The 15,290-nt window shown below is 34.2% G+C and overlaps 1 protein-coding gene across 5 annotated transcripts in view; it reads right to left on the bottom strand.

Annotated features, from left to right (window-relative positions):
- LOC105229181 (coronin-1C-A) overlaps positions 1-15,198 on the bottom strand; it is a 32,932-nt gene extending 17,734 nt beyond the window's left edge. Inside the window, exons 1-2 of one of the 5 annotated variants that reach the window (XM_049453464.1) lie at positions 15,072-15,198; positions 936-1,700 (exon numbers count right to left, since the gene is read on the bottom strand). In XM_049453464.1, coding sequence (XP_049309421.1) covers positions 936-1,133 — 198 coding nt within the window. In that variant the 5' untranslated portion in view covers positions 1,134-1,700; positions 15,072-15,198. Of the gene's footprint in view, positions 1-935; positions 1,721-14,727 lie in introns of all 5 variants that reach the window. The other 4 variants (XM_049453465.1, XM_049453463.1, XM_049453462.1 and 1 more) reach the window with 4 other exon arrangements.
- Between the last annotated feature and the right edge of the window lie 92 nt (positions 15,199-15,290).

Genomic DNA, 15,290 nt, shown 5'->3' with positions numbered 1-15,290 from the left:
CTGGGAACGATCAACAGAGAGCTTTATACTTATATATTTTGTACAAATAGCTCCGAGCAGATGGAAATCAATAACATCATGCTAGATATTAAAACAGATATGGCCCAAGTATGACAAAAAAAGAACCAAGAATCTATTAAATAGGTCCAGAAATCGCATATACTGACTTACAGCTCCCATAACGGGACGCTGGCTCTTTGGAGAGCATGCGCTAAAAATGGACCAGCCATATAACAATATTTGCTACAGTTGGATGCTAAAAGGGAATAATAAAACGATTTTCGACTTTCTCTGTGAATGCCCAGCTTTATCACGAACCTAATACAAAATACTAAGAACCCAGTAAGTAAAAAAAATAAATTTTTTCATGACCTTAAATAAAAGTAAACATAAAGGGAAAAACAAAATTTAAGGTGATACAATAATTTAAACATATTCGAAATGATAAAAAAGAAAAATTTGTTGAGAATAGTATATAGCCCCCATATTGGATTGGTTTTGTTTTCAAAAATAGTTTTTTTCATTTAATTTGAAACTTCACTTTTTGTTAAAAACTAATAAATCACTCAAGATATTGAAAATAGTAGCAACAGAATTAATAAATTTAAATGAAACCGAAACAGATAATGCTGCCACCTTACAAGACGACCGTCAAACAGTGTAGTGTAATGAACGTATTTCTGATAAAAAAAATAGTTTTCTTTTCTACATGACGCACGTAGTCCAACCCAAACGTCATTTCACCCACACAATTTCCGAACGTTTATTTTCACTATTTTCTACACCATTTTAATTATTTTATAGAAATCGCCAGTAAGTCTATTCTAAATTCCTTAAACGTGCGTTAACGCTTTTTAAAGACAAAACAAAACCTCAAATAATTTCTTATACTGTGTACATGTAAGTAAATATTGTATGTAAGTATGTGTGCTTACCTTATTGTGTGGCAGTACAATGAATGCTCCGCCGCCAGCGGACTCCACAATGATCGCCAAGAATTTCGGATTCACCGCACAGAATGTGGAGTCCCAACTGCTTTTTGAGACGCGTATATTGTCGTAGCATTGCTCACGTTTCAGTGCCTGACCGTAGACGTGACGAAATTTCGAACTTCGTACAACGCGAAATGACATTTTTGTTTTTGGTTGCTCTTAGTTTACTGCTCCTCTACAGTTGCTACTGCTACTATGTGTACTACTACTATGTATGCTTACTGTAGTAGTTGTTGTTGCTGTTTTAGTGGTATTTTACCGCTTTTACTTAGGATTACTAATTTTTTTATTTATTTTTTTTGTAACAAAAACTTAATATTTTTTTAATTCGCCTATTTTGTTTTTATTTTGCTTTGCATTCGCGTTTTGCTGAGTTAGTAGTTGGCAACTTTGTTGTTTTTTTTTTTTGTTTCAGTTCTAACGGAAATGTTTGGATTTCGAATCGGTGTTAGTCGTCGTCGTGGTTGTTAACTTGGTTTATTTATTTGTGAATTCTCGATTCTTGACGCTTGACGATTGATGTTGCTCGATTTGTTAGTTTCGTGCCTTTATTGTTGCTATTGTATATATTTGCAGTTATGTATTGTGTATTTATGCTATTTGATCTGAAGTTGACTTTGTTTGGTTTACTGTTGTTACAAGGCTTTGCTACTGCTTGTCAACGCGATTTCTTCATTCGTGCACAACACACTTTTTGACGTGTCGAATCTGCCAATTAGAATGAAAAACTATAAGGTAACTGCTGTTAGTTTAAATAAATATATTTGTTTACAGATAAAACTTCGTTAGTGTGTTTACTGTAAACAATTTAAAGAAAAAAATGCACTTTATAGCTTGTGTTTATTTAATAGTTGCGCTTAACAACTTTGATATTTATGATTATATATATTTTTTTAATGTTTAAATATACATTTGCTACATTTTTCTCGTTGATTTGTGCTGTTATCGGGTCTATGTAAACATATGTATGTAAGTGTGTCTTTTTATGACATTTTTTACAATTTATTATTTTTTTTAATTGATACTTTTTTTAATAAAAAAAATTACATATACATATTATATATTATCAACTAAAATAAAAAATAACTTAAATCACTTTTCATACGTTTACAGGTGAGGGAAAAACGATATAATAGAAACCGCTGATACTAAAACAAGATTTGAGTTTTGGTTATAAAATGGTTATATATTTGTTATAAAATGGTTATATATTTGTTATATTTGACAGCATTTCTATGCTTTTCCAGTTATGAAAACTGCCTTTTGCAAGTTCATTTGCAAAATTCAGTGTCAAAATATAGTTAGCGACCGCAAAATTGTAATTTATATATCGTAATCGATATGTACTTATATCATACGAAAGACCCTAACCTACGACAATTTTCCCGTAACAATTTTAACAGCACAATGTACACATACACGCAATACAGTTGATTGTGCATCACAGCTTGCTAATTAAATCTTTATTATTTTTATGCCAGCTTGAAAGATGATACACTTAATTTTCAAGTGTAAAACACAAACAATTCATAGACAAACAAACTTGAAGGCATAAAATCTTGTTATAAGCATTTTAAACATTACTTATATAGTAAATGCATATTATATTTGCATTTCCATTTGTTCAAATTTCAACCGAACTGTGACAAACCTTTATTCTCTCCTTCAGCAAATTTAGGTTTTTTCAGTTTAAAAGCGCCATTCGCTATATTTTTGTATAGTTTCGAAGTCATATTTATAACCTCTCTTCGCCAGTAGGGATGCTTTTGATGAATCTGGTGTTCCCAGCCAAGAATGACATGAAACTCTTAGATTTTTGATAGAGCTTGCAAAATTCACATTTTTTAGAACAATGATGGCTCTAATAAAAAAAAATCAGTTGAAAAATTAATTTTCAAAACTTCCTGAACTCCATCGGTTCTAACGTAATCAGGGAACGCTTTTGAGCGACAAATAAGGAAAAAAGAGAGAGTCTTGCATCATGCAATCTTTGTCTCAGTTACGTTGTCAAGCAACTCTTTTTCGACCTCTACTCCAGGCCGTATTTGCAATAGATTCAGGAATATTACATGCTTTATTCACAAAAATGTAATCAAAATGATCATCATAACCTTGGACGACTCGCTTGAAGCAAGTTTTTGATGACTTCACGACCTTCACTGAATGGTTTCGGACACTCAAATACTCGAGTTTGTAATATAGTAAACTCTCAAAAACATTTCTACAACATTTTCGAAGATTCCGTCGCCGTGATATCTCACACATAACATTTTAATAAATTTAAATGGGCCAGTCCGGGTCAAATTTGATCATATGGTACTTGCAATCCCAAATTTCGTAATTTAGAATAATTTCCTTAAAATATAATAAAAATAAAATGTTTTTATTAAAAAAAAACTAATTAATTTTGTCATCAATTTTTTAAGATCAATGAAATAATAATCGCTCTTTAAATTTCGTCAAATACTTTTGTTATTGATATAGTAGACTTCCAAAAATACTTCTGCAACATTTTTGAAGATTCTGTAGATGCAAATTTCAATCAATTTAAATGGGCCAGTCCGGGTCAAATTTGATCGCATGTTATTTGCAATCCCACATTTAGCCATTTAGATTAATTTTCTCAAAAACATAATAAAAATAATATGATTTTAGTTTTTAACCAAACCAATTAATTTCTTCGTAAATTTTTCAAGGTCAGTGAAATCTTAAACGCTCTTTAAATTTCCTGATCTGGCAGAAATACTAAATAGTTTCTATATCGAAAAATAAAATATCGAAAATAAAGTCTTCAGATTTAAATTTGCAAGTTTTCGGAAATAAAGCTTTCAACACGCGCCAGTTATACATTCTGTTTCTATTTCCTTGTGCATATATTTCAGTTGCCACTAAAACGGAAATGGCGCGATAACACCACTATAATTTCTGACGAACAATTTGATGAGTCAATATGTATTTAAAGAAAATTTTGTCATAATTTCTTTTTCAACACCTCGTACATTTTTTGACCTTCGATAAAGCTAAAAAAATATTAAAGAAAATAGCAAAAAGGCGAAGAAAAAAAATTCAAAAGCAATCTTACTTATTTAGCATAACTTTTGAATCGATAAACAATACGAATATTTAAACAATAAGTTTTTTTTTAATATTACTTATTCTTTTTTACCAATATACTTATGTATTTATGTTGTTTGTTAAGCGTTAACCCACTTTTTTAACTCTCAACATGGACGGTCTTGCGTGTTTCCATAATTTTTGTTGCGCAAACAAGGCATTCAAAGATGTTTAGTCAATGGGCTTGTGTATATACATACATACATATATGTACATATGCATGGTATATAAGGTAAAAACCATAAAATTTTGGTTATTCAATAAATTTGGTTGACACAGTTCGATAGTTTAAATTGTGTGTGCATAGGGAGTTGCTGATATTTTTCCACACAGATAACGGCAAACACAGTGCTTGACTGCCACCGATAAGTCGTGGGTTCAAATCTTATGCTTTATGCCTTGGTTGGATAACATCAAAATGTTAGCGTGTCCATACATACATATGTACATATGTATGTGGATATGGTTAAACACCAGCAGACTAGTAAATCTGCATTCACTTTCTGCCGTCTGTTTTTATAATGAGATAAGTCAATCGCAATCCACGCTTTACAAATCATAACTCTATGTGCGTTAAGCATTCAAGAAATAATACATAACCATGATAAGTACAATACAAATAACAACATTAGTCGACTCTTATACGGAAGTCGATAAAAGTCAGCATTGGCATTTAACGACCACATACTGTTCTTGTTCTGAGATAAAGCACACTTTTCCACTTCATACATATGCAACAAGTCTGACATTTACACATAACTGTGTGCAGCACGACTTTATTATATATGTATGTACATATGTATGCATAGCTACTGATATAAAATTCTGACATTTAGCACGAGAAGGTAGCAGCAGACAGTAAAACCAAAATGCACTTGCAAGCAACAGATTAGCGTTACGCATAAATGTATATGTACATATGTATATATTAGGGTATCCGTTAATTTATAAAATGATTATTTTTCTGCCAACCCCAGATGTTTCAAGAGCTTTATTATACCCTGAACGGGGGAAACCTCGGTGACTTATATATAAACTGTCTCCGCCAATAAAGAAGAAGAAGAAAACGTATGTATACATGATCAGCGTGACTGAGAGTCGATTTAGCCATGACCGTCTGTCTGTATATACGCGTACCAGTCCCTCAGTTTTCGAAAAATCGATCTGAAATTTTGCACACGTTCTTTTCTCCTCAAGAAGTTGCTCGTTTGGATTAATCGCCGATATCGGATTACTATGGTATATAGCTACCAAACAAATCGTTCGATCAAAACCCAATCCTTATTTGGAAAACTTTGTATTTGACAAGAAAAATACACGAAATTTAGCAACAGTATAATCTCCGTAGACATTCTTCAGAATGAACTACTATAGCATAGTTGCTGATATAAAAACTGACCGATCAAAATCAAGATAGAACACCTTTTATGCTAAAAGAAATGCAGCTCTAAAGGATATTAAAACTTTAAAGCTAAAGTTTTTCAATTGGAATACTACATAAGCAGACTGATAGGGACAGCAAACTACGGAATATTTTTGCCGCTCTCTTGACATTTCTCTTCAGTAAGGTTTGCCATTTCGTCATAGAAAGAAGTGCGATCTATCAATCAGTCGAAATTTTTAAAATTTACTACCGAAATTCGGAGACAGTGGCTTCAACTTTAAGAGCGCTACATCCAATTTATGGTCATCATAATCGTCCTGTCAGATCAACAATTGAGTGTCTAATGGAAAAATTTGAATCCACAGGCACAGTACAAAATATTCCCGTGCTAGTGAGACAAAAAAGTGCCCGTAGTGTCGAGAATATTGCTGCCGCTAGCGCATCAATTGAGGAAGACCCAAATCAGTCTCTCACAGGACGTCCTCAAGCATTGGGCATATGTGAGCGACGTTGTGGCGAATTTTTCAAAAAAATCTTGGCCTACATCCTTTCAAGATCAAATTTACGCGAGAACTGAAGCCGCTTGACCACCAAAATTATCGTATGTTCATGAATTGGGCTGAGCAACAACTGGAAAACGATCCAGATTTTCAACGAAAAATCATCTTCAGCTACATATGTGGCTCATTATCAAGAAGCACGTTACTGTGAATGGGAATCGTTGCCGCTCAATGATCGCAGAATATTTTTGGCCCGAATTAGATGATATGAACTTGGAAGGTACATATGTGGTTCCAACAGGACAACGCCACAAGCCACACAGTGAATGTCACAATCGATTTATTGAAAAGCAAGTTTGGTGAACGTGTTGTCTCACGAAATGACCCAGTCAATTGGCCACAGTCATGCGATTTGACACCGCTAGACTATTTCCTGTGGGGCTACGTCAAGTCTATGGTTTGTACCAACAAGCGAACGATGATTAATTAACTTCGTACAAATATCGAGATTGAAATTGCAGCAGTTTCGGCCGATTTACGCTTGAAAACCGTCGAAAATGGTGTTCTACAAGCGTGCCAGTGATGGTCATGCAAAAGAAATCGTGTTCCTTACGTAATAGCATCGAATGTACTTTCACAGGAATAATGAAAATTTTGTAGTACTCTTATAGAAAATCCCGTTACATGGGAAAAGAAATATGATTAAGTTACACGGTTAATATTTAAATGAATCGCTTGTGTATGTTGGATCATTTTTTAGGGCAAAAACTAAAATTTCAGGGGGCGTTTACAAACAAAATCAACTTGAGGAAATAGCGCGCACCCTAATGTATATACACAATAACGTAATGAATATTAATAGTAAAAACTAATTGTAACCATGGAACTTGCTAGTTTTTAATGAAATCGAAAAAATGGTATTTTTCTTGCACTTCACGCTGCCCGTTCACATTCTATGCATTCACTGCACTCGTTGATATTGTCAATTTGCTCTTAATTTGTCTATGAAATCATAAATAAAAATACGCGCATCATAAATTCTGTATTTGCACGCGCAATAGCCATTTAATAACGCTCCATTGCATACCAAAACAAGGCGGACACAACGGCAGACATGGCAAAAGCCAACGTGGATGACAGCATTGCTAAAGCGTGGCAAGCGTTATGCTGCAACGTGAAAATATTTCAAGTTTAATTGCGATTGCAATTTTCACACATTTAGCAAATTATTTCCTTTCAGTGTGTAATTAATTACAAAGTTGTTATTTACTCTCAACGAATGAGATGGGAGCTTAGCAGCATATTAATCGATATTAATCAGAATCAACTGACAGCAACAACTTCAAATTTTAAATGACTAATCTGCACGTTAAGGAGCGATTTTGAAAAGTTTTTATCTATTATTACTATTTTTTTTAATAAAAACAGTACTAATACATTGCGGAGTGACTACGAAAGAACTTGTATAATTACAACACAAAATGCCATACACGTTTGGAGAATATAGCGACAGTACAAGTGTTAGCGGCAAGTGTACTTGCTCGTAAAATGTGAGCGTCTTGTAAAATATGCGCACAGTATGTGAGGGAGCGTACCGCTGTAGTACGTAGTTGGTTTAATTGTGTAAAAATATTTCACTGATGTCTGCAACGCGATAAGAAACCACATTTGCCTCTACTGCTGCCGTATATTTTTGTTGCTGATGACACATCACAAGCATTCGGTATCGGCGATGGAAAAATAGCAAAAACCAAAAGTAAGACAAGAAAAAACGGTAACTTCGGTTAAACCGAAACTATAATACTCTGCACAGATTTATTATAGCATTCTTATTCTATACTGGCGTAGACACCGCTTATCCGGTTATAGCCGAGTATAAGGGAGGTCTATCATCCGAGGCTGTTTTCTTCTTTTCTTTGGGAATTTTTTTTATGTGGCGGATCCCAAACCCAGCGCACAACACTGAGGAGTGATGTTTCGCCTTCAAACGGATGTTCTTTGGTTACCCAGAGGATACTTGGTTTAGGACCGGAAGTCGTGAGCTGCTTGAACCATATGTAAAAGAATCGTTTCCGGCCACTCCCAAGTGAACGGCAGTCGCGAGAACTTCTACACATGACGCCATCCTCAAATTATAGCATAGAAGGGTATAAAAAGATCTGTACCTGTCAGACATGTTTGATGGTATGCACACTCAGAACGTTTTGACATACGACCGCTATTTGTGTTTACAGTAACTTAAAATATTCTTCGAGAACCAAAAATGAAATTTTTCACAAGATTATGTTTTACGAACTTCAACGTGGATTATGTTCATCGCCATCACCAAGGGCCAGTGTTTATTGATATGTAGTGTGGTGAATTCAAACGAGGTCGTAGATCACTAAAAGACGAATTTCGGGAAGGTCGTCCGTAATCAGTTGTTGTTCGGGAAACTATTGATGCTATGATCAAAATGATATTGCAACATCGTCATGTGACCTATCGTGAGATTGAGACAACTATGGGTGTTAGTGGGACTAGCAAACATTCTATATTGCATTTGACTGTAAAAAGAATGTGTCCACGTTGGATACCAGACAATTTGTAATTGCTCAAAAAAAACGACACGTGCTGATTGGTCAAGAGAAATATTCACAAAATACGAAAGCTATGCATCGAAAGCTACGTATAAACTAACGATTTCGTTAGAACAAGAGCAGTTCATTGCATAAAGTGCACTTCTGCAACAAGTATCAAGTCAATGTATTGGCACAAACTCGATGACTTTCAATTTTTCCATGAATTAATAAAATAATAAATATTAAGAAAAAGAAATTATAGAATAATATTTTATTAATCTAATTGCAAATTAATGGACTAACATGTACACTCATCTAATGCAACCTACACCTGCAATTATTTAACTTGTCTTATCAAAGTAAATATAATGGATATTATTGATAACATTATTCGAAGAAAAAAATGTGTTGAAAATTCGTCATTAAATGAAAAGAATTAGATACAGTTACAAAAAGTCCCATATAGGTAGATTTTTTAAACACAAAAATTACCTGTATGACCTTCGTATATTAAAGTGCATTAGGACAAAAAATCACCGGGAAGTTGTAATTAAATTCCCCGGGTAAATGATATTTCAAAAAAATGTATATTGCGAAGTTGGTAGGACTGTCCTTAATTGTGATGAAAATATTAAAATATATTTCAAGCAACATATATTTTAATATTTTCGTTCAGGTAAGTGTTAGAGAGATGGCAAGAGAGCTCGATATCTCTGGCGAGTCCGTTCGAATGATTTTGGTGGATACTTTGGGTATGAAATGAGTTCTTGCCCGATTCGTCCCGATAAAACTGATTTTTTTTTTCAAAAAGAGTACCGTAAATAGATCTATAATAGGTCTCTTTGGGCATGCTTCATCATACGAATTCCGATTCCACATTCATGGATAGTATTATAACTGCCGATGAGTCATGGGCGTATGAGTTTGACATGCCAACAAGTCAACATTCATTGGAATAGAATCCGTTTTCAGTCGACGAAGAAATAAAACAAAATTAGCCGAAAGAGCTGAAGGCCATGCCAAAAAGAGCTACTGGAAAATCGTTGCTATAAGTGTATTACATCTGCTGGATTAATAAAATGGATTACTTTGAAGGCGACAAAATATATATTGATGGAAAATTAAAAATATTTTACATTTAATTCACAATTTCCGGGTACTTTTTAGTCACAATTTATATTATTTTTATATGTTCTATATGACAATTCATAGTTTTACGCATCGAAATGCAGTTAAGAAAGGTGTAGCCTATCTAACTAAAAATACATTCACACATTTATACATATACACCGAACCGATATGCAACCTTTGTCTACAAGCTCGTAACCATATTCGGGTGGACATTTCATAAAGCTTTTCGTCTTAATATTTCGTCGCACACAATCTGCAAACGCAGTCATATTTATGCCATAAACACTTTAGTACAAATTTGGCTATCGATTGCTTATCAGATTTGTGTTGAGAAATTTATATTAAAACAATAAGTATAATCAAATCGATGAATAAATTACTAAAACACATTTCATGCCATGATGTCATCCAGGCGATGAAATGATTTTTTTTTTGCGAAAATATTGAAAGCAAAGTGATAAAAATGAACGCAGAAACAATAGCAATTAATACAGTGTCTATACAAAAATAACAACTAATATAAATGATAACTTTATCATATCTACATATTTATATATGTACTTGATTAAATTATACTCAAATATTAGTACATAGTATACATTCTATGTATGTATGTAAGTATGTATTACGAAAGTGCCAGTAGTTAACGCTAAGTCACTCAAATTTATGACTTATTGCAGAGATTGCTGGCGCAACTACCACCCATTACTTATGGAACCGAACAAGGTAAGATATTTTGTTTTTGTAGCGGAGGAAAACTTTCCTGGAGTAATTTCGAGGAATGATGCGAACAGTCTAGTCCAGTCCAGACAGACAGACCCGGATTCTTTTCCGGCCAAGGAATGTCATCTCGGTACCATGTTCGATCAAAATCAAGATAAATAACCTTTTATACCCCATTTTGGTATAAGAAATGCACGTGTGAAGGGTATTATACCTTCACAACAACCACAGTTAACGTATTTTCTTGTTTTCATTTTATAATTATATCCAAATCTCTACGAAATAAATTTAATTGTGACTACTATAGAAGATCGCAAATCAACACGCTGCTACCGGAGACATCGACAATATCGAAGATCAGTATGACGTATGTACATATAGTACATACATATACATATGTATATAAATGTGTCTGTATGTACATATACATATGTAATACATGTATGCATGTGGATATGTAAAGTTTGCGATACAGTAGCCAATATGCAATCGAAGACATGGAGACGACTAAGACAGCACAGCAAAAGTGTACATTGCAATGATGAGCAATGCCAATGCGCTGATAAAGACGACACAATCACTTGCAATGAGTCTCCATGCTCGCGCTGGCTAGCACTGCTGGTGCTGCTAATGCAGCTGCAGTGTACGGGGCCCTCTGGTAGGCAATAAGAATGATGACGCATTCGCTTCGAATCCATATCACACACAAACATTTACATATACACACAAATGAGTTCTTAATTTTGCTCTTTTTACTATTGCTATAAATTATTACATTTTTTTTTGCATGTGTGTTGCACATTCACCAGCTCCAATGTGCTAATGATTACTGCATTTATAAAGCTTTTTCAAATTATTGTTGCTTCTGGTGACAAAAGTGCCAAGTGTCTGCCTGTTTGTCTCTGAGACACTTTGCTACACTAAATGGTGGCATATATGTATATATATTCCTTCTATCTGTCTGTTTGTCAGCCAGTCCGCCTGTTAGTTAAATGTCTGCCGCTGTCCAACTCGGCACGGCAGCTATCTTTAGCTATACTCATGTGAATATATATGCATTTATATATTTTGTAGTTGTTTTAATAAGTTTGTACGCGCTGCTGTTTGTTAGCTGTATATCTGAATGACTGACTGACTGCCTGCCTAGCTGGCTGATGGTCGATTGCATTGCCGCAAGTTGACAAGTTGCTCAAGGCGTTGAAGCATTGCGTTGCTAAATCACATTTTTGATAATACCACTTTGGTGATGTTGCTGCTTGTGGTTTCATTTTGAGTTTTCGAAATATGCCTGCGTCCGCTATGGTGACTAGGCTATGGTTAGTCTGCGCATGAATGCTTGCTCGCCTGCGTCACATTGATTGCATGCCAGCGTGTGTGCCTTGCTTGCTGTGCGACAAGTGAAAGTGGAACTCTATTTCTAATTTTAAACCAAGTCGAGTACTTTTTGTTGATTTCTTTTTGGTTTTGCTCAATTTGCCGTTTTATATATTAATATGTTCTTTTCAGTAAGCATGTATGTATGTATGAATGTTCTACTTATGGACATTAGTAAATTTCTAATTTTTAAACGGTTTTCACATTGTAAATGGAAATTTAATTATAAGATAATTTGTAAAATCAAAATATTCTAGAGTACATTATGAAACTCCATAAATCTCGTCTTCTACCGATGCATATAGTACATATGTATATATGTATGTATGTTCATATGCGTTGATAATCAATGTTAATTAGATTTCTACATAGTATTAGCTGCATTGCAAAAGTGATTTCATACAAACATACATACATACATATGTAGCTAAGAAAGTGCGTACAATTTTATTTAGGTAACTACCTACAAAGTGCAAAATTTTGAATTTAATAGCATATAAACGTATAGCATTTTTATTAGTCTGCAAATACGTTATAAAATTTACTTAATTTTTCGTTTGTCCGGCTTTCCTACTTATGCCATATATAGATAGGCAGTCGGCCGCCGTATGCCGTTCTTTGGTGCTGTGCGTGGGGGCACTAACCACAGCCAGCAAACATACAAACACTACATTCATACACAATCTCAACAGCCATATGATGCAGACGACTTTGGATGTGAACACACGTTTGCGCGCAAGCGCTCCAGCGCTTTAACAAAACGGCGCCACTCACCTCACCTCGATTTCTTGCCGCACTCTTTCACAGTTGGAGGTCACGTTGTCGATTTGTTTTCACACTTGCTTAGCCATTTGATGTTAACCTTTGCTTTACATGATTTTTTGTTGTTGTTGCTGTTATTATTTTCCTTTTTTGCTACACATTTATGATTTCTTAATGACTTTAGCAGTTATTATTTGCTATATTTGCATGCCGGCTACTGTTCGCTGCCTCATACGTATGTACATATACATACATATAAATATATACAAACGTACGAGTGTATATAAATAAGACTTATCTACGTACATTAACGTATTATACATTGGTAGCTGTGCAATAATTAGTCGAGTAGTGCGTGTGGGGAGATGTGTGGCGCCCCATCTCATATGCGAGACGGTTCGTTTACCCGTTGGCGCATACTTTTTGTATGTGAACGAACGTAGTTTTGCCATTATCATGATGAGTCAGTGCGAGTTGTTCGATGCAAAAGTCCCTATACTTAGAGCTAAATTTTAAATGAAGTGTATAAAATCGACTCTGACTTTAAAATATAATTACGTTTGATAAAAATATATTTTTTTCAAAGTAATATTGGCATTTCCAAATCAGCAAATCCTTCAGTGGTATTTGGTAGGTATTTTAACAGAACAGGGTATATTAAGTTTACTACGATTACCATGATGCACTTCGTTTGTCTTCCGCTCGTCCGTCTGTCTTATCCCTCAGTTTTTTGAGATATTGATTTGAAATTTTAAACTCGTTCTTTTCTCCCCAAGAAGCTACTCATTTGTCGAAACTATCAATATCGGACGTCTATAGCATAACTTAAAGATTTAAATTCATGCTTTTGTATGGCAAAATATTTCATTTGAGATATGTATCTTCACGAAATTTGGCATACATTATTGTTGGTTTTGTTGTTGTAGCGCCAGAATTATGCCAAGTTGACAGTCCTTGACCGGATAAAAATTTTTCAGATCGGATGCCATACAAACTAAACGGTTAAAATCAAGTTCTTGTACAGAAACTGTTTTATTTGTAAAGGGTATTATATCTTCCTTGCAATTGAAGTTAATTTTTTTATTTCTTTTGGGAAATATTTATTATCAACTCTTTATTAGATGACATTCATAATGTTTGTTAATAGTTAATTATAACTTTTTAATGTGCAAAAATGTTTTAAGTAACCGTACAGGAATTATTATTAATATAATTTCAGTTTTGCCTTTTACTTGTGGTTTAAATACATTTGTCGTTTGGCTTAAGTACACTTGAATTCTCAACGTAAGAAATTAACATTCGCCGGTTTTCGCCCTTTTCTAGGCACCACAAAAACAATGCACTGTACAAATGTCCTTGTGTATAATGACTTTCGACTTGTTGCACATTAGGCCTATTACAATGTACAAGTGTATGTGCCATGCGTAAATATACACATATATATGTACATGTACGTACATATAAGATGTGAAACAATATTCTGTTACGTTTTACATATTCAAATAAAAATATGTTTTGTGTAATTTTGCGGCTGCTATTTCTAAACAAAACAATGTATATTTATGAATTAGAATGCATTGACAGCAAAAACTTAACAAAACAAACAAAAATATTGCATTCTCTCAAAGTTTGCGGCGCTCCCAAGTAAAATATAGAAGCTTACGTGTTGCAAACAGCATGCGGGGAGCAGTGCAGTAACAATCGACAGAGGCAGCAACATTTTTATTCCCTTTTTTGGGTGTTGGACTCAGATAACACACTCTCGCGTTTATCTTGCGGATACTGTGCGGTGTGTGAGCAAGCAATCACCATGGCAAAAAAATAAACAACACGCTAGTTGCTTCGTTTACTCTAACGTACTCATGGCACTGAAAATGTGCGAATTCCGCACGCACACAAGTTAAGCGACCAGAAACACACATCAGCACAAACATACATACCTTGAGTGCTTTGCGTAAAAGTGAAAAAAAAAAAAACATACATATGGATATTAAAACTGCCACAAAGTATTTTTCACCACTCCGGTGTTTTAGTTAGCAATCCTTTAAGCATTTATTTATTGTCCTATTTAGATTTAGTCATTTTGTTATAATTACATTTTTAATTTGTTAGCATTTTTACACTGACAACACAAAAATTACCCATAACAGCACAAATCACGTCAACACTTTGCGCTTGACGCTTACCGCAGAGAATATCTCAAAAAATATATATGAAATACAAAAAAATTGCCGCTCAGCGTTTCACATTCACTCACTTTTCTTTAGGATTCACTTTGGATTCTTTCAATTTCAATTTTTCTTTATCACAAACGAAAACGCGCACAAAGTTTCCCGTGTAGTCAAAATAAATTCAAATCGCTTTATTGCAAAGTTGGTGTACAAATTTCATCCGTGTAAAATTTCTATTTTGAAAGAATTGAGAACTTTTAAAAAAATTTTAAGGGGAAAGAAGAAAATCCAACAAGAACGAATGAAGAAAACTCCCGACTGCCGATTTCCGACTGATTACGAATAAAAACTAAACTCACTAATCTGTCCACGAATTCCGGTAGACTGGTGAACTGCTAAACTGGCAAACTCGATTTCCCATCAACTGACACAAATTCAACTAACCAAATTCCGACATAAACACGAATCACCAATCCACCACGATCAAAATAGTGTGCTATAAGAAAACGTCAAAGAATCAGTGATGCCAGATTATACATATACATTTATAATCTACAATAAAAACTAAATGCCATAGA

This window comes from Bactrocera dorsalis, chromosome 3 (genome assembly GCF_023373825.1).
Source record: "Bactrocera dorsalis isolate Fly_Bdor chromosome 3, ASM2337382v1, whole genome shotgun sequence".
Taxonomy (NCBI): domain Eukaryota; kingdom Metazoa; phylum Arthropoda; class Insecta; order Diptera; family Tephritidae; genus Bactrocera; species Bactrocera dorsalis.
The sequence above is the reverse complement of the archived record's forward strand: the minus strand, read 5'-3'. Positions and strand labels throughout refer to the sequence as shown.